This window comes from Dipteris shenzhenensis, chromosome 6 (genome assembly GCF_047967505.1).
Source record: "Dipteris shenzhenensis isolate YYH24624 ecotype China chromosome 6, Dip_SZ_1.0, whole genome shotgun sequence".
Classification (NCBI taxonomy): domain Eukaryota; kingdom Viridiplantae; phylum Streptophyta; class Polypodiopsida; order Gleicheniales; family Dipteridaceae; genus Dipteris; species Dipteris shenzhenensis.
In genome coordinates, this window is record NC_141601.1 from 17,065,213 (window position 1) to 17,090,802 (window position 25,590).

General features: G+C 43.2%; 1 protein-coding gene across 4 annotated transcripts in view; it reads right to left on the bottom strand.

Moving 5' to 3' along the window:
- Window positions 1-25,590, bottom strand: part of LOC147900866 (putative calcium-transporting ATPase 11, plasma membrane-type) — a 52,896-nt gene that overhangs the window by 10,332 nt on the left and 16,974 nt on the right. For 3 of the 4 annotated variants that reach the window (XM_087375558.1, XM_087375561.1, XM_087375557.1), the window contains one exon: window positions 14,781-14,936. The exons of the other annotated variant lie outside the window; for it this stretch is intronic. In XM_087375558.1, coding sequence (XP_087231684.1) covers window positions 14,781-14,936 — 156 coding nt within the window. The remainder of the gene's footprint in view (window positions 1-14,780; window positions 14,937-25,590) is intronic. 4 annotated transcript variants of the gene reach the window in all.

Consider the following 25,590-nt stretch of genomic DNA (forward strand, 5'->3'; position numbering starts at 1 on the left):
ATTTGGATGGAAGAACGTAAAGGCAAAAAGTCAACAAGGAATCTCTAATCCTGCAAAGTTGGAGTTATAGACCATGAAATTGAACTCCATGAACCGGCAACACCAATCTCAAACAATCCATGAGCAAGACTCCACTGAAGCAAGCCATCGGAGAGATGAAAGCAACACAAAAATGGTTCATCGTTATGAACCAAGATCCCAGAGGGCAAGAGATTAAAGAAAGGCAGGTTGTTTTGCTTTTGTACTTCCTCCTAAAGCTAAATATCAGAGAAAAACGAAAGTGTCTATGAAAAGTCACTTTGTTTTTCTATTGCCTCCTAAAGCTGAATATTAGAGAAAAACAAAACTATCTAAGGGAAGCCTTCCACAGGTGGGCAGTGGAAGAAATATGTTCTTGCTACTATGTAAAGTTTCCCAAATGTTGGGTGATGAGGTAGAAAGAGACACATGATTGGAAATCGTAAATCCCGCAAAGCTAAAAGCAGAAGAACATGATCTCCTTAAACCAGTTGCAAACCACAAGCTTGAACTCCACTATGCCAGTGACTGATACAAGGCAGTAAACAACAAGTGCAATACAAAACTATACATAGCAAACAACAAAGAGAAAGCACTGATGCTGACGGACCATTACTTACAAAATGTTTTTTATAAGTAAATTTGAACACATAATCAAGATAGAGGTGAAGATTAACCAAAGCGATGAGAAAGCATCAACGAATACATAAAGCAAATCTACAATATAAAAATTCAAACGAAAGGTGCCAAAGCAAGGTCATACTTAAAAGACAAGAATAAAGCACAAACGATGACGAGATGTGATGAAGAGTAATCCTCAAAAGCAAGTAAGAATATCATGGCACTAAACGTTGTCTACGTGCTTTGCACTGATCATAATAGCAGCTATTTTGAGAAACAAACCCTTCCTTTGGCTTCCCCATGGGATGAGCTAGGGTAAGGATAGGTGGAAAGAGATATGAGATTGGTCAGCCCTTGGCAAACTGTGAAGCCAAAAATCTGTGCTGTGAAAGCAAGAGACCCAATGACATAATCAATAACACTATGGCCACACCCCTGGGGGCTAACATGTGTATCTCTTTGATCCATGCACCTCTGCAAGCCATTATATATAATCAGCTCATGGACCATGCACATACCTAATAAGTACTTGTTAGATGTGTGCAAGCCATTATACATGGTCAGCTTGTGGCCTGTGCACATATCTAACAAGTACTAACCATACTATGCGACAATTGCCTACTCATGTTTCCTCAAATGTGTGGTCAAAATCCTACACGGTATCTACCTATGGGAGCTAGATGGCATCTCCCATAGCCTGAGTTGGCCTCACATCGGAGGGATGCTAATGTGTGTGGGAATTGTGTGACTAAAGATCCAAAATGTGCATTTAATGTGATTTGGGGGAAATGTCTTGAGAGTGGTAAAATGTCACTGATGAGGTGGCAAATTATGCTGAGGTGGCTGGACTGATTGGGAAGGCATCCTGCTCATGCAAAGGTGGCTACGTGATGGATGAAGGGGAGCTTCTAGGCTGTGAGCTGGAGCTACGTGCAGATGACGGCTGGGAGCTGATTCGGTTTTACGCTGGAAGGATCTACGATGCAAGAAGGGCTCCGAGAAGAGGAGGCTGAACGATGAAAAATGGAGGGGGCTCTCGTAGATGAAAGAGGGTGTGTGCACTGAGAAGACCTTGGCGCTGGGGATCTCCAGAGATTACGAGCTGTTGTTCGTTGGCTGAGCATAGCTACTACGTAGGTAGGACAGTCATTGTTTGCACGTAAGCTGATGCAGAGAATCGTGGTCTAGCTGAGATCATATGGAAGGGCTCTGTTTTTTCTAATTGAGGAAGCTACGTGGCTGTGCGGGTGATGCTATAAATGTGAGCTAGTCTCTCCGTGAGAAATGAAGGCTGCAAGGCTATTGCTGGAAGTGTCTTCCGTTGGGTTTGTGCATAGTTGGTGATGATCTATGGATTAGCACAGCTTAAGGCATAGCTGTGTATCGTTGTCTGCTAGCTGAAGGATTTTGGGCGACAGAGACTCCATGAACTCCGTATGCAAAGAGATAGAGGGACCAAGGAATTGCAGGCTAAGGCGCAATGGATCGTGACCTGCATCAATGATGGTTGTCCTAAAGGAGTTAGGCAATTGATGCTTGCTGCAGATGTTCGTCAATCACTGATCTTCTGCTTTGTGAGGGAAGAGAAGTTATCCTAAAGGAATCGAAAGCCTCTTTGACATGGTTGTGATCTTATGTTGATTTAATCGCGGGAGATTTTTGAATACTGATAGAGAGGGAGAGGAGGAGGCACTGTTGCAGCTTTGCTGAGCTGTTGTTCTTGATGGAAGCTTAGGAGTGTGGGCTGTGGGTTCATAGTATTCTGAGGCTGACTATTTTCTGAGTTTTAGGGGGAAGTTCAGTTCTAAGTTCAGTCTGTTTCGGGCTGTGTAGTCTTTTGGTTCTCTCTGAGTCTGTGTGATCTATGTTCACTCAGTTTTTGTGGGGGGTTTGTCCCGGTGCCTAATATAAAGACACCTGCTCTGAAACCTGGTTCATAAGCTCATCATCTACGAGCCCACATTGCAGCTGATCCCTATGAAGTCTCAGCTATCTGACGTGGTGATGGCTATCTTTCCTTTTTTTCCTTATCATCTTTTGGCGATCCTGCTGGGGACAAGAGGAGTTTTGAATTGAGATTGGGTACTCAAGACAAAACGGCCCAGAAGAATTGGCTGGGGAATGTTGCTTGAATTTCTATGTGGTTAGGGATTGAAACTATGAAGACAAAGCCTCGCATGAGAGTGATTCATTGTGAGTTATATGGGGAGTGTGGACACAGGAGAGATAGATGCCTTGATGTTGAACTTCAGGTGATACGTCTCCGTGCTAAGGTTCAAAAGGCTTTGAAAGTGGTTGCTCTTAGGAAGAAGAATGCCAGTCACATGCAGGGTAAGTTATCTTCAGTAGAGTGATTATTTTTGCTTTCTTCCCATAAGAGGTTGGGTGGTATTTCTGGTTGGAAGTGTGTCTGAGATAAATTAGTCTCAAGAGGAGAGATGGCTCATGAATTTCCTCGATTTCACGAGTTGCCCACCAATGAAGACCCAGAGAGGTTTTTAGAGTGCTTGGAGTTCACAGCTCTTATTAAAGACAGGAATGCTCCAGAAGTCCTTCAGATTCTATCCTTTTGTCTGTTGGGAGAAGCGAGAACTTGGCTGCAGACTTTCTCTGCAAGGATGCGTATGAACAGGGTGCTCACAGAAACCCGAATTATCCAGAGGTGAGGACAACTTTCCTGGATAGGTTTGTATGTGTTAGAGATCCTGATGGCATTTGGAGAGAGCTATGTTTATTGCAGCAACAGCCGACTCAATTAGTGGATGAGTATGTCGATAAGTTCATTGTGTTGTGGAATAAATGGCAGGTGGCCTTATTACCTGAAGTTCCTCCCAGAGTCATAACAAAGGATAGGTTTGTTGCTGGTCTGAAGCCAGAGATTAGGATAAAGATTGAATGTAAAGAGCTGGTCACTTATGAGGATGCTCTCAGGGTAGCAAAGACAAAATTGATTTGCATTGTCTTGTTCAAAGGGTGTGCGCTGGTCCTTTTGAGTGGTTGGATTAATATGTTCTAACTTTAGGTAAGAAATTTATGGTTGTTTCTTTTCCCTGCCTACTGTCAATGAATTGGTAGAAGTCGTCTTTGGATAGAAAGATGAATAGCCATGACTAGAGATGACTTAACCTTAAGGCATAAGGATAGTAAAGATTCATATTCTTATATAATTAATGATATTTAAAGTAATAGTAGCATCATATGATTTCAAGAATGGAAGTTGTATGAAAATTGCAACCCGGATGTCACTCTCCTAAGCAAAAGAACATGGCTATTTGGAAGAAAGCAACAAGAGTAAATTACGAATTGAGAGCTGGAGATGAAACAAGGATAAATAGCTACATGATATGCATGCTATTGCTTCAATGCATCTCTTGATACATCTTTTATTCTTCTTCTTTGCTTTACTTAATTGCTTTTCTTAAGTTGCATATGATGAGGTCACTATGAAAGAGAGGCTCTGCAAGGAATCTCTTTTGAACCACAAAGTTATTAGACCGACAATTGAATGGGAAGCAAAATAAAGTTTATTGGGGCTCAACCAAGCAAGAAAAGATTTGGAAGGACAAAGGAGATACGTATCTATTCTCATATTTTTGTTTTCCTATATTTTCATTTTTCTTACTCTCATAGAAATACTCATATAAAGATAAGAAATAATGGTATGATGACGTAAGGGAATGGTCGAATTTGAAGAAGAGTGATACATCAAATTAAAATAGCATGAAAAAGAGAATAAAATATGATATCCTATATGGGATCTAGGATAATCTAGGTGAGCTAAGAGTCTATCATGGTTAAATACGCATGATTATGTGAGCTAAGAGTTTGCTATGATTAAATAAGCATGATTATGTGCATTAATAAGAATAAGAAGACGTATATCTTGTGGTATGTATGAAATAAGAAATACAATTACTAAGAGGTCATGTATCCTCATAGCTTGCTTGAGTAGATGCCAATCCTAGCTTAATTATAGATAACAAATCTATTATTGTGCGATACATATGGTATGCTTTGTTAAAGTGTTCTATTAATGTAAACTAAATTGAAGAAAATTAAAGAGAAGAAAAAGCATATGACATTTTTTGCTAAGTAAGAGAAGGAGAGAAAGCAGATAAGATTGTCACAAATGATGCAAGAGATGCCAATGGTTCAGCTCTCATGTGAAGCCAAAAATACAGAAGCCAGAAGTCAGGGAGGAGAATATAAAAGAAGAAATTCATGAAATGTCGGACCTTATGAAGAGTTTTGAGTTTGAATTTGATGAACGGTAGGGGAAGAGGTAGATCATCGGGTGGTTATGGCAGAGGCAGCATGCCTTCTTCAAATAATTCAGGCCCGTGGCAGGCAGGACGAGGTCAAGGGTCATTTGCACCTTGTGTCCAGTGCTTTAATTGTGGAGAGTGGGGACATTACAGCACACATTGTGATAAGCCTCCTCGTGCTGGAGGTGATATTTATCCATTGCCAACAGGGTTAAATAATAGGGTGAATGATCATAGTGTAGAAGTAAAAGATGCAGGTCAGCCTAGTACCTCTGGAATCCATAAAGCCACTGCAGAAGAGAAAGGGAAAGGTAAGGCAGTTACATTTGGCTTGTTGGAGTTGGAGGAAGTTAAAGATGTCATGCCATTAGGGAAGAGAGATAGAGAAGAGGAGGTTGGTCCTAGTGCAAAGCGGAAGCATTCTGAGGAGATGATGATCTACCAAAAGAAGAGCAGCAGGAAGCCCAGAAGGAAGTACAGAACTACAGATTATCCCATGGGGAAGGAGCAGGGAGATTTGGTGGAAGATCTTTCAGCAAGGAAGCCGGACATTACATTTGCTCAAATGATTGGTCTATGCCCAAAGCTTAAAAAAGAATGGAGGCGGGCTGTAAATCCAGCAAAGAAGAACTCTCATAAAGGTACAATTAAGCTGATGTCTGTCTCAGAGTTGCCAGATCTTTTACCTGCTGTAGAAGCCTGGCATAAAGGAAAGGGTTTTGGAGAGGCCTATATAGATGGAGGTGCACAGATTTGTGTGATTACCCAGGCTTGTGTGGAGAGATTAGGACTTAAGATATCCCGCTCCTCTAGTTATCGCATCAGAATGGCAAACCACTCCCAGGTGAAGACTTTAGGGATAGTACCTGATCTGGAGGTTGAGGCATTCAGTGTTTCATGTCGAGTGGATTGTCATGTGATGCCTGCAGGGTTGGGAGCCTATCCTTTGATTCTTGCAAGGCCGTGGTTGAGGAAGGTAGGTGCAATTCAGAATTGGCAGAAAGGAATCTTTTCTGTACATACGAATGGGAAGAAATGGAATTTCGATATGGTAAGCAGGGCTGAAGTTTCAGATTCAGCAAGTGAAGAGGAAGAGAGAAGTGAAACCAGCAGTGAGGATGAGAGCTCGGTGACTTCAAAAAGTGATGAAGGAACAATAGCATTGGTGGATTTGGTAGATGAGGATTCACAGGTGGATTTTGTGGGGGCAGCAGGGTTCGGTGAGGAAGAGGTGGATAGGTTTGAGGTTATCGAGGATTTAATGCAGCCCAAATGTTCTCAAGAATCAACCCAAGTGTTGATTGAGCAATCATTGAATCCTGATCTCAATGTTGAGGAGAAAGAAGAATATTTGAAGATGTTGCAGAAATACCCCAATTTGTTTATCACCTCTTATGAAGAGATCACTGGATTTAAAGGGAATCCTTTGACGATTGAGCTGAAGGAAGGTGCCGAACCTGTTTTTCAGAAAATAAGAAGATTACGCCCGGAACAGAGAGATGTCCTGAAGGAAGAGGTAGATAAGCTTCTCAAGGCAGGAATAATTTATCATGTAGTTCACTTTGATTGGATAAGTCCTATGGTCATAGTGCCAAAAGGTGTGGACAAATGGAGAGTCTGTGTTGATTACAAACCTCTCAATGTAGTGACAAAGAGAAACCACTATCCTTTGCCTATTCTGGATGATATTCTTGATAAAGTGGCGGGTCATGAAATGTACAGCTTGTGTGACAGATATTCAGGGTACTTCTAGATAGCCATAGCCAAGGAAGATCAAATCAAGACTACCTTCATTACCCCCTGGGGCTGTTTTTGTTATAGGAAAATGCCTTTTGGAGTTACCAACGGCCCCTCGCACTATCAGGAGAATTCAGATCTGATTTTATCACCCTTCCTGGATAAATTTTGTAAAGTGTTTATTGATGACATCTATGTGTACAGTGGAAGAAGGGAGCACTGTGGAAAGCTGGATCAGGTATTTTATGAGATTGATAATAATGGTGGTCAATTAAATCCTAAGAAGACTCAGTTAGCTCAGACCAGCATTAAAATATTGGGGCATATTGTATCTGAGAATGGAATTGAGCCAAATCCAGGTAAAGTAAAAGCTTTAGTTATGCCGTCCTCTCCCGAGAATACAAAGTAGTTGCATACCTTTCTCCAGAAGGTGAAGTATCTATCGAGATTTATTCATATGTTATCTCAGATTTTGTATCCTCTTCAGCAGGTGGTAAAATCTGAGCCTCTGAAATGGACGACAGAGAGTGAAGAGGTGTTTGAGGCAGTTAAGGAATCCTTGACTCATATTTCAAGTGTAAAGCCACCAGATTATTCCAAGACTTTTTATGTGAATCCGTCTATAGGACCAGATGCTATTGGTGCTATTCTTTTGCAACAGGGAGAGGGTTCCAGATATATGAGGCCAGTCTATTATGCCAGCAGGGTGAAGAGTGAAGTAGAAAAGAAGTATTCAGCGGCTAAATTGGTCCTGGCTAGCCTCATGTATGCTTGTAGGAGATTTTGGTCTTATCTATTGTCCAGACCTTTTGTGGTTCTCACCTCATGTTCACTACTGCCTCATATGTTAAATAGTACAAACATCTCCAGGAGCATGATTAAATGGATAGTAGAGTTACGGGAGTACTCTTTTACCTTCTTGGTTGAGAACTCTACCACAGCTTCCTTGGCTAATCTCCTCACCTATAAGAAAGGACCTATTTTAGTTGAAGATGTGGAGAAGAACACTAACATGAATGAAGAAAAAGTACTAGAGGATGCATTTGTTTTACACTTTGATGGATCTTACAAAAAAAGTTTAAATAAAAGTACAGGAGGAATTGTCATTTATGATCCTATAGGAAATGAGATTCGGAAAATGGGAATTCAGCTCGAAGCTAGCAGTAATAATGAAGCTGAATATGCAGCCCTCTTCGAAGGTTTGAAAGTATGCATTAGTCTGGGGATAAAAAGACTTATGATTAAGGGAGATGCTCTGCTGGTTGTGAAGCAAATTTTAGGTGTCTAGAAGGTTAAGCATGTTCATTTGAAGAGATGGATAAGCGCGGTGAAGAAACTGTTAAATCAATTGGATGCCTAGACACTCCAACATATTGAAAGAGGTAAGAATGTAAATGCACATGATGCTACACAGGAAATTAGAGCAGCTTATGTTGATGCAATAGGAGTGCAGGAGCCCTTATACAAAGGAAGGGAGACATTAGCTTGTGAGGAAAGCTTCCTGTTAATTGGTAAAGTGCCTGAAGAAGGTCCGAAACAAAGAAAATACAGATTTATTAAAAGCTGTACTTATTATTGTCTAATAGGTGATGTTCTTTACATGAGGAGCCCTTATACAAAGGAAGGGAGACATTAGCTTGTGAGGAAAGCTTCCTGTTAATTGGTAAAGTGCCTGAAGAAGGTCCGAAACAAAGAAAATACAGATTTATTAAAAGCTGTACTTATTATTGTCTAATAGGTGATGTTCTTTACATGAAAGGGGCTGATCTGGTGCTCAGAAGAATTCCCTGCCATGAGGAAGTTTTTCATATTCTACAAGTTACTCATGAGGGAGTATGTGGAGGACATTTTGCTTTCAAAATCATGCTGAGGAAAATACTTACAGAAGGATATGTGTGGCCATCCCTCCAGAGAGACATAAGACATTGGTGTAGGTCATGCCTACAGTGTCAACAAATGAGTAAGAGGATCTTACATCCAGAACTCAGAAATATCATGCTTGCTTATAATATTTTTGAGAAATGGGGAATAGATGCCATCGGTCCTCTACCCATGACAGCCACGGGAAATTGTTATGTGCTGACAGCTGTGGATTATTTGACGAGATGGGATGAAGCACGAGCAGTACGGGCTGTCAATGCAAAATCTGTATGTAAATTTGTGTGTGAGGATATCTGCTGTAGATTTGGTGTACCACTGGAGTTGCTTTCTGATAGAGGTCCGGGTTTCAGGAGTGAACTGATGGATTTATTAGGTGGAAAGCTGAAGATTAAGCACATATATGCAACTTCCTATTATCCCCAATGTAATGGGATGAATGAAAAATTTAATGGTGTGTGTACTAATGTCATGGGAAAGATCATGAGAACACATGAGAAGGAGTGGGACCTTGCTTTGCACTGGGCTTTATGGGCTTACAGAGTTGCAATAAAAGAAGGCACCCAGTTTTCACCATTTCATCTTGTTTACGGGAAAGAAGCTCTATTACCCTTAGAAGTAGAAATTCCTGCATTACATATGTTAATGAAGATAAATGAGGATTCAAATTCTACTTTCCAGAACCGGTTATTGGATTTGCAAGAAACACAACTAGATAGACAAAAGGCGGTGGAACATTATGCTTTAATTCAAGAGGAGAATCAGAAGAGAGCAAACAGGAAATTCAGGGATAAGAAAATCAAGGAGGGTGATCTAGTTTTGAGATACAACAGTAGTCTGGATTCTACCTTCAAGAAGAAATTTGTGACTAAATGGGATGGACCTTTTCGTGTGACGAAGAAATCCAAAAATGGGTCATATCAACTTGAGGATTTGGATGGTCATCATCATAAGAATAGAGTCAATGGCTTCAGACTAAAGAAATACTTCCATAGGATCATGAGTGTAGGCAGCTGTGGACCTACTGTGATGAAACCAGACAAGCCGGAAGACCTCATGGATGAGGATATCTCTGAAGAAATGCAAATCTTATATACACCTATCTGCAAGACATAAATGTCTGCAAACTGGGGATGGGCAAAATGATAGGACAAATCTGTATCAAGTTTTTGAGCACTGTATATAGCTGTGGGTAGGCACATAGCTGTACACATTTAGGGTATGTGTGGGCTTTTGGCATTTGTAGATTTTTCTTTCACAAGCATGATGGACTGATGTATAGTTTTTTTTGAGACAATAAAGTGTGTTTTGCAGGGACTTCATGGGAAATAATGAAATGCAATGTGGTTGTACCAAACTTCCAGAGCAAGGGTGTCCAGTGTGTGATCAAGCGAAATGTTTTTAGGGTCATGTAAAGTCAAGTCATGAAGGATTTTTTTATATTTTCCTGAGTCAATGTGCACTTGCATGTTACGGGAATTTGATATGTTTTGGTGCCCATGTCAAGGGGCTTTTCATGTGTGTGTGCGGGGGTGCATGCAAGCTTTAATGTGCATGCTAATGTGTGGGGGAATTGTGTGACTAAAGGTCCAAAATGCGCATTTAATGTGATTTGGGGCAAATGTCTTGAGAGTGGTAAAATGTCACTGACGAGGTGGCAAATTAGGCTGAGGTGGCTGGACTGATTGGGAAGGCATCCTGCTCATGCAAAGGTGGCTACGTGATGGATGAAGGGGAGCTTCTAGGCTGTGAGCTGGAGCTGCGTGGAGATGATGGCTGGGAGTTTACACTGGAAGGATCTACGATGCAAGGGGGGCTCCGAGAAGAGGAGGCTGAATGACGAAAAATGGAGGAGGCTCTCGTAGATGAAAGAGGGTGTGTGCGCTGAGAAGACCTTGGCGCTGGGGATCTCCAGAGATTACGAGCTGTTGTTCGTTGGCTGAGCATAGCTACTACGTAGGTAGGACAGTCGTTGTTTGCACGTAAGCTGATGCAGAGAATTGTGGTCTGGCTGAGATCATATGGAAGGGCTCTGTTTTTTTCTGATTGAGGAAGCTACGTGGCTGTGCGGGTGACGCTATAAATGTGAGCTAGTCTCTCCGTGAGAAATGAAGGCAGCAGGGCTATTGCTGGAAGTGTCTTCCATTGGGTTTGTGCATAGTTGGTGATGATCTATGGATTAGCACAGCTTAAGGCATAGCTGTGTATCGTTGTCTGCTAGCTGAAGGATTTTGGGTGACAGAGACTCCATGAACTCCATATGCAAAGAGATAGAGGGACCAAGGAATTGCAGGCTAAGGCGCAATGGATCGTGACCTGCATCAATGATGGTTGTCCTAAAGGAGTTAGGCAATTGATGCTTGCTGCAGATGTTCGTCAATCACTGATCTTCTGCTTTGTGAGGGAAGAGAAATTATCCTGTGATGTGTAGGATACTCTAGATTGGTTGTGTTGACAGATCTTTTGCTCGGTTTTCCAAGAGGTACTTCCACTAGATATCTTAGCTGTCAAGTCGGGATTGGTGTGTCTCCAACCCAACAATTTGAACCTGTGTTGGAGCGTATACGAAGGAATTTAATATATTGAAACACTGCTAGACTTTTCTTGGCTGGTCAAGCACTGATGCTCAACCAGGTGCTTCTAGCTACCATGTGGTATGTGGCCTCTTGTTGGTGTTTCTGTGCAAACAGCATTAAATGAAGAGGTTGCTCAAGAAATTCATATGGAGTGGAGTGCTTAGAGTTTGCCTCTTTTTTGGATACTAGAGCGAGGGTGTCTTGGGACACTACGACTGTTTCTTCCTCACACAGGGTGGACTAGGGATTCTTGATCTAAAGCTTCAGAGCACACTCCTAGTCAAACTTCTTGTTAGAGTCTTCACCCAAAGGGACCAGCCATGGAAGCAATTCTTTCTTCATGGCATTCTTCAGGCTTCAGTGTACACCACGAGCAGCTGGGCAATCGCCAGAGAGTGTCAGCTGGATGTTTAGGGTGGGAGTGTCAGCTGGATGTTTAGGGTGGACCATCATTGGCAGCTCTTCCCTGATTGTGAGAAGACTTGTCCAGATTTGGGATAATATCGTTTGGCTCTCATCCAAGCAGTACCATCCACCAGAGAGGAATTATCCAGGCAGCACACTTTTTCTTAATCCTCTAGTGCAATATCAAGGTGTCACCCTTGGCAATGAGTAGAGAACAATATCGGCACAATGGCACTCCCAGGGTTTTTCTAGTATTGGTGACTGGTTCAGTGCATGTCGTGAGATATAGAGAAGATCATCAATCACAGATATGGACCACTTGCTCAAGTTGCCGGCATAACTCCAAGTCATGAGAGCCATTCTACAGGCTTGGAGAGAGACCTTATTAATTCTCATACCCTCAAACTGAGTTGAGATGGTATGGGTATTTCAGCAACTAGGGCACATGTTTAGGATTAACAGGACTAGCACCTTTATCATACCTTACCTCAGACACATCTCACAGACCCACATTTACCCAATCGTTGAATGAGAAGGTTTCACACTCGCAAAGGATCAGAGTGGGTAGTATTTGGTCATTAGACCGTCCCATACTACAATTGCAGCTGAGCCCAGACGGAGGCTTTGGATTTTCTCAGGGTAGCCCTGTTGTTGAGTTGGACTAGGATGCAAGGGAGTGGCCTTGGCCAACTTCCACTGCTCCAGATCCTCCTGTTCCATTCTTTCAGTATTCCACAAGGATTGGATGCACAATTCAGCAAAGAACCACCCATCATCTACCCATAGCTGTTCAGTACTGGTAGACATAGGGTATTTCAGAGCACCATCTGTCGAGGTCTTGGTCTCATTCTTGGAGGATCAGTAGGGACAACAGATATAAGCACCATGGAGCCTCAGGATTTGTTCTTACTTCCCATCCCAGCTTAGGACCCACTACCTTCATCATGGGGCTCAGCTTGGGAGGTGTTTCCAGCATTACTTTATGGTGGATATGGAGTTCGAGTATGCTCAGGTCATTGGCGGGCATCCACTGCCGCTGATGTATTGGCTTCCATTTGGACTGATCTCATTTTTACTATCCAAAGTCAGTGGGAAAGATACACTGGGACCTCTGCAGCCACTTTGATAGTGTTCATGAGGACCTGGGATTGTTCCCTGTTTTTTCATGCTACTCCACTCGGGATGATGTGGCATTATAGACGACCCTTATGGTTTTTTATTCATATTATAGAGGCCAAGGATCGAGTTTTCACTCTCCCACCTCTGGTTTAATTTGTTTTGAATGAACTAAATTACCTCTAAATTTAAATGGCATCTCTCTGGAAGTCTAAGATCTCTGCCTGCATGATACATGTCCTAGCATTAAAATCCCCCAACATCAGAACCTCTCCTTGCTGCCCATGTCTCTAAACGCCCTCATATAATGGCAAATAAGATTTATCAGGGGGAAAGTAGCATGCTGCAATGATATATCTCTAGTGGAAGGTCTCCGAAGATGAACCCATATGTACTTGGCATGCTCGTCTGTACTCAGCATACTGACATAGGATTGCAGGTGTGAGTGAAACAAAATCACCCCTCCACCTAACCATGTACTCATCCATCTGTGTGTGCTCCATCCAGGACAATGATAACCATGTATACCCATATACCATAGGTAATCTTTAGACTCTGATATGTTTCTGTGTAGACCACAAGATCCATCCCCTGGAATGTCTCCTGAAGGAGTCCCACATTAACGTTCCAGAGTGTAAATGGTCTCAGAGGCCTCATACCCCTATAGGAGGGAGAGAGAGGGAGGTCGGGTGTCGTCTTCTCCTGGATAATGGCAACCCATTTCTGCATACTGCATACATTGAGATCCCTCTGTCTATCTGCTTTCTGTATTAGAAAATGATTTTTGAATTGATATTGTTGGCATTTAACTCAATCCTTGAATTTCTTCTTCTCTTGAAGTGTCATTAGTTCAAGTTCTGCCTCTGTAGCCTATTTACTGGGCAGACTTGCACATATATTAGGCCGGAAAAATCACGTAAGTGTTAGTTATTAAAAAGGACAACAACAGTGGTAGATATAATCTGCAGCAACAGCAACAGTACACAGATCATCTGCAAGCCACATGGCCCATTGGGGCTTCCCCTCTCACAGAGCTCTTGCTTTTGGAAGTTGAAGTATGAGGCACATGTTTATGTAAAGATTACCTTGACTTCTTATATGTACGTGAACTAGGAGGAGACTTGTGGCGTCTTGAGAAGAAAAGAGGCTATATCTAAATGCTATAATGTATCCTATAAAGAATATTCTGAAAAGTCTTTGTTGGGTGCCTTTAAGACATTATTTTTTAGGTTTTCAAACATTATTATTCATTTTTCGGAACCAGCTATACTTGTAACTTTTTCCATCCTATATGTTGAGTCTTAATTCGTCGGCTCTGGCCTGGCAGTTGGATTATTCAAGGATTTCTAGGACTATGGCTACGTCATCAAATTCTTTATTAACAGATGCAAAGCTGAATAGCACAAACTATGCAGCTTGGGAGTTTGGAAATACATAAGTTCTGGCATTTTGTTTTGTGAAATTGAGAAGAGACGAGCTGAAAATAACAAGACATATGACAAGTGCATTGAAAAGAATGATGAGACACTAGAAATGTTAGTGAAGAATATCACTCATGGAGAATTTTAAAGGAATATTTTCAACTTGCTAATGAAGGCACCGAGTGGGCATTAAGAAATCAGTTGAATTCCTTTTGCATGAAAGATGAAGAGATGTTACTGATATATTACTAATTATCTAATGATGATCAAGGATATACAAGCTCAGCTGATGGATATTGGAGACAAGTTATGAGATGATTAATCTTACAATTCAAGGTCTACCTAAGTCTTGTAATTAGTTTGTGACTATACCCACTCTACAAGGATTGTATAATTCAAATTTCGATGCATTCAAACAAACATGAAGAGCATGATATGCAGAAGTTGATAGATACTTCTTATCACTTGATTTTAGAAGACTTGGAGCAGATCATACACTTTGTGTTTTGAACAATGGCACGTCAATTGTGATTGCTATTCTCGACCAGCTAGTTTTCTCCACATGGTTTATTCGTGCCTCAACAAAATTTGTAAATCTCGAAAGCATTAAAACATGAAACAAGAGGAGTGAGACCAACGTCAAGTTCTTAAAAATACTTAGGTCTTTATTTCTTGGCACCATGCTTGAAACAACGTCTCAGCATCTTATATGCCCAAAAAACTTGAGCTTGTCTTATCCAAACCTCAGTTCCAACAATTCCCATGGCGAGTCCAATATCTGCTTTCTGTAAAGCTGGTGCATCATTGGTACCATCACCGGTAACAGCCACTACTTCATGCTGACTTTTTAGGTATTCTACCAGCGCTAATTTATCTTGAGGAGAGGACCTTGCCATTACCTGCATTCTCAATACATGTAAATTTATAGACTTGCTTAAGCATTCAAGTAGAACAAAAGTTAAGACAATATATACAAATGCTACTAAAACATAGTCCAAGTAAAACTAATTGGATAAGTCTCTCATCTATCCTCTTCAACAATCTAATGAAGACTCGCTTTCAAATGCTATCTTCCATATGTTTTAAACATTTGCTGTTGATAGAGCTTTGAATCACATTGAGAAAGTAAATTTATTTAAGAACACACAAATAAAGTAAGCAAAAAAATGTCACTTCTATCAAGCTTTGTTCAAGGTGGAACCAAACATTAGGTACCGTATGTATAGCATGAATATTGGTACATGTGCCGTATGGAGAAATAAGTTAACGCACATATGGTAAGTTCCCTCCGTAAATTATTATTATTCCTGAAGGAGTGGGGAAGGAGAAAGAAAGAAAGAAAGAAAGTTTATTGAAGTCTTCCAAAGACCAATGGGTCTATGAGATTGTGAAAAACCTGATACAATGAGCTGTGGTAGTGGAGCTACTAAACGAGCATCCACACCAATGCAGAATGTAAAAAATGCAAAATGACAGTACTAAGTCCTAAGTACAACATAGTTATGTCGATAGTCGACTATATATCAATCTCAGCATCATCGTTATCATCAACATCATCATAATCATCATCATCCTCATCATCAACAGCAGGACATCAGGATGGATGAGGCAGTGGAGGCATGAGGTCAGCAATAGAGCGTTGTCGACCCCTCAAGGGTGCAGTCCTAGTACGTCTCCTGGTCGTAGCTCTACGTCTAACCAGGTCCACTGTGACCCCCCGTCAGTCGGGCTCCGATCCTAAACAAGGAAGGGATGTCCCCAAGTACGAGGCCTCGACATGACCGTGACCCGACAGCTCAGATAGAGGGTCGACACACAGATTACACTTGGAGCCATCCCCTCCTTGTTTAGAGTCAGAGCCCGACTAACGGGGGTCACAGTAGCCCTGGTTAGACGCAGAGCTACGACCAGGAGACGTGCCAGGACCGCACCTCTGAGTGGCCGACAGCACTCTATTGCCGACTTCATGCCTCCACTTCCTCATCCATCCTAATATATGATGATATTGATGATGATGCTGAGATTGATATATAGTCGACCATCGACATGACTATGTTGTACTTAGGACTTAGTACTGACATTCTGCATTTTTTGCATTTTTTGCATTTTGCATTTTGCATTGGTATCGATGCTCGTTTAGTAGCTCCACTACCACAGCTCGTTGTATCACGATTTTCACCGTCTCATAGACCCATCGATCTTCCGAAGACTTTAATAAACTTTCTTTCTTTCTTTCTTTCTTTTTCTTTCTTTCTGTCTGAGCTGTCAGGTCACAGGCTCTAGGTCACGGTCATGTCAAGAGCTCTCATCTCGTGGGGGTCTATGTGATCTGGTTGAAAGAAGTCCGTGATAGAGCTCTGAGAGGTATCAGTTGAGGAAGAAGTTTGCTCCTGTCTCCGTGCTTGGAGTATCCTCTTGCGGCGTCTAAGCACCTCATGAATGAAACCAGCCAAACACCGCTGGTCTGTGTAGGAGAGGAGACGGGCCAAAACCCAATAACTATCTCTAAAGAGGCAGTAGAAACGCCCTCAGATCTCATAGTAAACAAGACACATGAAGATGAAATGCTCCTCTTTCTCAACCTCCTGCATGTCACACAATGTGCATATGCACCTCTCCCTGGGTAACCGCTCTGCTCTACCGCTCTCGATACGAAGTCTGTGTAAAGAGACCCGGAACTGCCCAAGAGAGATCCTCAACAAGTGGGGTAGGTGAATCTACGTGTATCCTAGTGGATCAATGAAACCCTCCACTGTGATATGTAAGAAGTAAGCTCTGTAGAAGCCCAGCTTCACTGGAAGATCACTCGGGCCCAACCAAGTCCGAAATGTGCGTAGTTGTAGTAGATCCTCACGGATAACCTAGTTGACCTCGTGTGATAGGAGGGGAGAAAACGTAGCATCCATGCTGTACTGGAATGGAGGTAGTTTGTTCATGTGGAGCTCTAGTCCCTTAAACCATCTCTCTGTGCATGCATACCAGCACCTCTAGTCTCCCCCTGCTGCAAGTGCCATAGAAGAGGACAGTGCTAACCATGGTATCCTGCTACGCCCAAAGGTGTAATCCCTATACTCCCTGACTTGGTACAGATACGTGATGACCTGAAATGCAGCATCTAGCTGTAATGGGGGTAACCCAAACTCCGCCCAAATGATCTAGTGAGGAACGGATGGCTTACCATGAATCATCCGTGATAACATGAGAACATGTAGCCGCTCCACCCTGACCAACTCTGTATCCGACAAGTCTGCCCCCCAGCATGGACTGCCATACATCCCTGTTGGGCGAACCAAGGAGTCAAAAAGCAACCCTTTGGTTCGTGGATCCTGAAAGGGAGAGCGGAAACACTGCCTCTCTAGTCTAGCCAATGAAGCATATCATCTGCTCAGACGTGCATGCATCGCGGGTCTCATAGTGAAGATGGGTCCGGAAAAGACGACCCCAAGATAAGTGTATGATGAAACTATCTCAACAGGGGACCCATCAAATGCGAACTGCTCCTGGCGCATGATGGCTTGAGACATATTGAAGATCATAACCTTGGTTTTACCCAGGTTGATCTTCAAATCATGAGACTCACAAAAGGATTGTAGTGCGTCAAGGTGTCTCTAGAGCCCCTCTGCTAAGGAAGACAAGAGAGCCATGTCATCTACGTAAAGCAGTATCTGGATCAGCGTGCCCGCGAGAGAGCAACCTACCCCCCCTGTGTTTGCATCACTGTCTCGAGCTCGTCAATGTAGAGGCCAAACAAGGTAGGTGATAATCGACACCCTTGTTTGATCCCGATAGTGCTCGTGATCTCGTCTGTCCATCCAAATCTTGTCCGGACTCTGCCTAAAACTCGCTCATAAAGTGTCATGACAGCCCAAATGATCTCTTGGTCGTAACCCAAATCATGTAGGTGTCATATGAGACGGGCTCTCGAAACCGTGTCAAATGCCTTGCGGAAATCCACAAAGCAACAATAAACCCTCTACTTGCGTATCCTCACCTCCTCGATGATACATCTGAGTGCGAGAAAGTGGTCCATGGTCCCATGATCCCGCCTGAAACCGGCATGTCCTGCTACTCTAAGTCCTCAACACTCCGCAAATCTGCTAGCCTCATAATCAAGTATTGATGCATAAATCTTGGACATGACATATCCAATCATAATGGTCTTATAGCAAGGGATCCCATGATGTAGTCCACAACACTGAAGCCTCCCCCATGTGGAAAGCGCGTGAAGCCACCTGATGCGGGTCATCTGTCAAGACCATTATAAATAATGAGATCACACATCCTGCCGAGGTCTAATAGGGCCTACCCATAAGATGTGAACGGTCCTCGTCTGTCAGCCGAAACTCATAACATACTTGCCTCCTCAAGGTCAATGTCTGGCAGTAGAGTGGAATCATCCCTGAAGTCGAGGAGTGGTACCTGACAAGCGCCTGTCCTCGCTTTGAAGTCCCCAACTAGGAGGACTTCTCCGCGGCTAGAGAAGTCAACAATGGACTGATAAAGAGCAGCAAATGGGGATGTCTCATCCTCCCCTCAAATATCTCTGGCTAAGCGGGAGGTCTCGGGGGGGAAGTAGCAAACTGCAATAAACAGATCTCAGCTGTCCATGTGCCGAATCCGGATCCAAAGAAACCTGGAATGTGTATCTCTCTGCTCCACTGAGATGGCTCCCAAAAGTGTGGATCTGTAAAGGAAAGTGACTCCTCCTGACCCTCGAACCCCTCCAGTATACCTGCTGACTATTGATAGTGGGCGCTCTAGACTCTGATGTGTCTCTGTATAAAAGACTATGTCGTGACCTGTATAGGATTCCGAGAAGTTCCCTGGTTCTGACCATAAGGTAGAGGTGGGTGCCTGACGAGGGCCTGTAAGGAGTCGTCCATCTCGTACTACTGCCCACCTCCCCTCCTTGCGGGCTTGGTCCCGCTGCTGCAACAAAAAGCACCTCTCCTCAACCTATAGTGGAGTGAGGTCCTGGAGATCGCTGGCTGGTCTCGTAAGGCTGACCTATGACGTGAAGCCGAAAGTCGTGCCTGGGCATCATGGAACCGTATGATAAGGGACTGCTCTCAGTTGGGGTCCCTCCCAACCTGCCATGCTCTCTCAATTCTATGCTCAGTCGCCCCTAGAGTAGTGGCCACGAAGGCCGTCGCATCTGCCATCGCTGTAGCCTTAGTCCGTGGGATCCCACGTACTCTGATGTTGAGAGCCTTGCTGGCTCTCTCCTACTGCTCGAGGAGGGTAGCCGGAACGGTTACCCTTGCAGGTTCCTGTTTGGCTACGTCGACCCGTCTGGACGTCTCCTCGATGGCATATTGCATGCTCGCAATCTATGCCTCCACAACTGGGGTGCTCCCTGGGACTGTACGTATAGCAATGACCTCCTATCAGAGCTGTGAAATCTCCTGTCTGAGCCCTTGAATAAGATCAGCCTAGTCTTGCATAGCCTGAGACTGCTCCTGTATGAGACGCGCTGTATGAGACGCGCCTGCTCCTGGGTGAAGCATGTTTGCTCCTGTGCGAAGTGTGAGAGCTCCCTCTCGCGCTCTCAGATGCTATGAGCCTCCATCAGCAAGTTCTCCCAAGCCTTAGCGGAAACTAAAAGGATTGTGGCATGAAAGTGTGAGGATGAGACTGGAGGCTGGGTGATGATTGGGTGAGATGGGTGCGGTATGGAGATGATAGTGGCCTGGAGGAGGCAATCCCAACAGGGTGTGGGAACGTGGGTTGCCTGAGAGGTAGAGGGGAGAAAAAGGTCGAGTAGTGCAGAAAAGTGTATGACCCCTCCAAAGTAGGTGTCATAATCGGAGAGAGAACTGTAGCAGGAGAAGAAGGGAGAGATGGAAGAGATGGTGTCAGTGACAAACCCTCTATCTTAGGGGAGGGTGGAGCAATAGATGTCAGGGGTAGGGGTATATCAGAGCCAGTAGATGTAACTGTAGAGGATGTGGACAGATGTGGAGCTGAAAGTGGAGCTGAAACTCGAACTGGATCTGACGCTAAGACTGGCGTTGAAGCTGAGGATGAGGATGTAGCTGAGACCAAAGCTGAGACTGAAGCTGGAACTGAAGTTGAAGCTGAGACTGAAGCTGAGGCAGAGGTGGACCCCACCTTTGCTTTGATGTCAACTCTGAGTCCACTACGGTTGTAGCGTGTGTTCACATCCTCAAGTTTTAGCTGAGTTTGTTTCTTGGCTTTGTTGTCATCTTTATTGGTGGATTTATCCGTATCTTTGCCACCTTTCCCCATTTCGCTTGACTAACCCGTGTTCGGTGCAGGTCTTAGTGCAGGAGCGAGAGTGGGAGCCGGAGCATGAGCGCCCCCCCCCCATGATGGGAGGTACCCCAAGGGGGCTGAAAAAAGGCGAGAAGCGGGAGAGCTCAATGGAGGGGGCAGAAGGCCAGGCTCGGGGCTGTAGGTTGGGGCGGAGGAGAATGGGTGAATGCAGAGGGGAATGGAGGATGATTTTCTCTGATTTTTCTGTTGTTTTCTGACGGGTACAGATTGCCTTTGACAAACAGAAAATGACAGGTGACACTCCCTTTTTTTTTTTTTTTGGGGGGGGGGGGGGGAGGTGGGGTGGAGTAACTAGGTGAGTGACTGTCTGGTTACACTAACCAAACTAATTGGTGTTAGTCTAGTTAGCATGTAACTAGCCTACTAACTAGAGTTAGTCTAACCAAGCTGAGCGGAGGCTGAGCGATGGCATAGGCGTAGGCGTGTAGGTTGAGCGTAGGCGTGTAGGGGGAGTCGTAGGCTGCGTGTAGAGAGGCTAGCGGGAGAGAATAGGGGAGCGTAGGCTGAGAGGCTGGTAGGAGAGCATAGGCTAGCGGGAGAGCGTAGGATAGCAATGGCTAGCGGGGAGCGATGGCTAGCGCGTGAGAGTGCGCGCGCGCGAGAGAGAGAGAGAGAGAGAGAGAGAGAGAGGGGGGGGGGGGGGGGGATAATATACTAGTGACTTCAGTTTACAAACTCATCAAAACAAAGTCCATAGTAGAATGAATATGATCTCAATCAACAATCTAGTATGATGTAAGGAAATCATCGTCAACCAATAATCTAGTATTTGATGATTATGCAATAAACCTACACCTTTTTCTTGATTATATTTATGGATTATAGTTGAATATCCTACCTTCATTTTCTTTTCTTATGATCATATGTTTACTGAACACAAGTGAGAGTTTTCTTTGTGTGAGTCCTTGTGATAGGACTTCACACCCCGGCCAGTTATCTTCTACAAATCCCGTGCGCCATGTTACTTTTAGTTAAGAGCATGCTCTTCTCATGGCTGATCACCATGTATACTATCTTCAGTTTGCTCTTGTCACCTTCAATGTGACCATAGCATTTTCAGTGCTATCTTCAGTATAACCTATGGCAACTTCAATGTGACCATGTCACCTTCAGAGTGACTCTATCGCCTTCAATGTGATTTGTCATCTTCAATATGACTTCACCATCTGGAGTATGGTTTACTTTTACTGTCTTCAATACGGTCTTGTTTACACCATCTAGAGTATGGTGATAGATCTTCAATATCAATGATAGTCACATTGAATGACACGATGTTGGAAGCTAGTTCATGAGATGGACTTCACATCAGTGGACTTACAACTCATTTGAGTATTTTCTTCCGGACCTCCCTCCACCTAATATTGCGATATCAACATGGTGTATGAGACAGATGATGCTTCGCACATCCACAAGGGTTTGCATCTTGATCACTCACATGCACATTCGTTAGGGCACATCAACATCCAAAAGATGGCTTCACTTTGGGTTGATTATGAGTTGTCTAGGTCAAGTTGGGAGCCTAGCAAACCTTGCTCTAGGCCTACTTGTTTAATTGATTGTGTGCATGGGTAGAGGGGTCATGGTAGAAGATTTTGTTAAAATATCTAATTAAAACATTGAACTACTCATTAAATACTATTTTAATCTAGAATGACTAATTAAATAATAAGGCCAGAAACCAATACATTAGAAATCATGTTTTTAAACTTTCTTTGCTTTTAAGGCTTTTGGCTTCCTAGTTAGGGGGTACACGAAATGTGCGATTGACTTTGGGCATTGTAGTTGGGCTCTCTTGCAATTTCGCTTCCTCTTCTTGCTGCTTTCCTGCTCTCTCTTTGCTCCAGTGCTGCTCTCTTGTTTCCCAAGCCTTGTTCTCACATCCAAGAGGCTCCTACCTTGATTGCAATTCATCTAAGAGCAGCCAAGATCAGGTTTGAAACTGTTGTTTGCACAGCAAGGAAGGAGGTTGGAAATCAATTTGCAACAGCAACGTGCCTCCCAGCTCAATTTTTATTCTCTTGTGGCCCAGCTTTAAAATTGTGGGTTCACTTCTACTTGCCTGCCCACTTCTAAAACTGCTTTCCTTTTTCTAATCTAACGATTTGCTGCCATCTCCCTCAAATTCTGCTTCAGACCACCTTGGATAAGCCAAGAGATAGTGTGATTTACATATTCAGCCTATTTCTGAAATTGCAATTTCACTTCAGTTTGTTTTCCTTCGTCCAACATTTCGTTTTTCATCTCTGGGCACCTCTGAAAGTGCATTTACTTATTTCGAACCTATTTTTTCTGAATTCTAATAATTTTTGGCTTGAGAACATTAACTCTTAGGGATTTTCTAACTAGAGTTTCTAACACAATTGTTTCTAAGCTATATTTCATGTGTTTCAAAGAGAGAAACATAGATAGGTGCCAATATAGTGATTCTAAAAATCTTGGCCCTGAATGTTTTGTTGAGATTGGGCTCTACTCAAAGGAATTTTGGGCCTTTCTTCACCCAGATATCTCCTGGGGTTGGCAATGGCTACTTTTATTTTCCATTACTTTCTACATTTTTCTATTACTTTGGATTCACATCTCCCATTTTCGTTCCTTGGGGAGACCATTGTAATACTTTGGGACATATATATTTATGTTTTAGGACTTCTAGGTCTCCTGGGGTTCTGTCCGCAGAACTGAATTGCTGTTCCATTGTACTAAAGAAATATATCTGAGATCAGCCCAGGTAGAGGGTGTATCCTTGTTGGAATTTCAAATGATATGTGTGATTGTTAATTTCTGAGTAATGGCTATTTGAGATTCCAAATTTATTAAGTTATTTAACTGGAAATTGTGCGTCTGCCTAAGCACGACTCTGGCAAGTATAGAAGCATGGTTTCCTTTCCAGTTGAAGAGCTTCATAGAACTTGGAACATAGCCTTAGGTCAGGTTAGGAATCATCGTGTGCATGATTGTGTGTTGTGTGGGAGTACATGCCTACCCCAAGCTTCATCATGGTGAAGACCAAGAGAACCAAAGGGGGGGTCAACAAAGAAAGCATCCCTTGCAGCCAAGAAGATTGTGCCTATGAAGCAGTGGAAGACTCAAAGGCAATTTGACTGGATGCAACCATTCACTCGGAGACAGAGGACGAGGAGACACAGAGGACGAGGAGACTCCCATGACATAGGAGATCGGACGAGAGCCCGCTGCCCGTTAGAGACGAGATGGCACTAGATATCTTTCAGCTTTTTGACCCCTTTAAAGCTGAATAGAGACAGACTAAGAAGAAGCTTCCAACCATGAACACTGCACTTTAGGACTCATGGGAGAGATCAGTACGAGAGAAGTGGGGAAGCAAACGACCAAGGAGAAGCATACAGCCAAGGATGTGGATGGAAGAGGGCTTAAAGAGATCAGCCCAATAATAAGGAAAGAAGATGCAGTCCCATTGGTTTTACATGTGTAGAGAATGTTGCGGGATCATGATGATGAAGGGGAAGAGGAGTATCAACTTCACAATGTGATGAGAGATGATCCATCAAGGAGGCATTAAATGAGTCATGTGAGACATCGGACTCCTCTTGGGATACATATAGACGCCGCCAAGACACAAGATTAAGTTGGGACAAAGCATGTGCAAATGTCACAGTATGACGGAGACTGTAAGCTCGAGGTTTTGGTCCGGACTCCAATGGATTAGGACTTTGCCACTTTGCTTGTCAATGGATCAGCTGCTCTTTAGCACCAGGCTTTACAGACACTGGATATGATGCCAAAGACTTGGCTAGAATTTAAAAGACATTATAAGAGCACTTCCTATCGTCTGAGTTTGAGATGGAGATATTCACAGAGTGGGGCAACTTTAGGCAAAGAGGAGGAGAGTCTATTCAGGAGTACACAGATCAATTCTAGACAACACTCTTGAAGGTACAATACCTTAGTGGCTTGTATAGAACTTTTCAAACTGAGATAAAATGTTTCAACCGTAAGGCTTACGTGATAGATTGGAATTTGGAGTTTAGAAAGAAGAACGGATTCCAAATGAATAAACCAATTTTTCCACTGGTAGAGGAGGCTTTAGACCAAATCAGCCACAAAACGCAGCACCCGGTAGGAGGGAGATGGATCAACGAACTATCACAAGGTATAAGAGAGGGCTTGTGCATTAGGTATGATGGAGACACAAGTTTGGAGTGTCCTTTGTGGAAAGGAAGGGAACAAAGACCAAGACAGCCTGTAGCAGAAAAGGAGGCAGCAAAAGTAAAAGTGATTTTGGAAGAAGAGGAGGTAGCAGATGGACCAAAACTAAAATTTAAAAGGCATGGGGATGTGTGGGAGATAAATCAGCCTTATTTCTTGTTTAATAAGGGCTCTGCTCATAATATCATTTCAACCCAAGTTGGCATCATGTTTGGGGATTGTTCCAGATCTCGACCATGGAAGGAAGCCAATGGGAGCATTCCATGACATCCGTGAATTTGCTTGTACCCGTTGGCAGCCAGCTCAGAGTACACATCCAAGGATATCACAACCACGTGGAGTTCCTAGTTGGAAGGACAGTTGTTGGGGATGTGGTGTTGGGCCAGCCATGGCACTGTAAGATGCAGCCCATCTACGACTATAGGAAGAAGACGGTTACGGTTCTACATGGAGGGCTAGATATCACCATTCAAGCTGGAGTCTCAAGAGCTTCATTCCAATGGTGAGTCACATCCAAATACAAGAAGTATTTAAGAAATCAGTTTGAGATCATTTGATTATGTGTGAATCGAATAAAGAAGGGACTTAGAATAGTCTCTACCACGAGGAGAAGAGAGTTCCTAGGAGAGTTTTAACGAAAGATTTCTACAAGACTTGCCTAAGTCATTGCCACCCAAGAAACTAGAGGATCTCACCAAAGGCTTAATTCCGGGTAGCACACCACCTACTAGGGCATCTTATAGAGTGACTTAGACATAGAAAGAAGAGATTCAAACAAAGTTCAAGGTAATGCACTGGCCAATTTAACCGTATGATGAGCCAAATCTTCCAAAAACACTGTTCCTTTATAGGAATATTGTTTGAAGACATCATAGTGTTTAGTAGGATAAAGAGCAGCACAAAGAATATCTAAGGATTTGTGTTCGAGCTATTGCAGGATCACCAATTGTTCATAAATGCCAAAAAGAGTGAATTTCTCCTTGCAAAGATAAAGCTTTAGTTTCGAGAATGAAATTAAAATGGATCCTATTAGTTCTTGAATGGCCTGATTTGAAGACGGTGCATGAGGTAAGA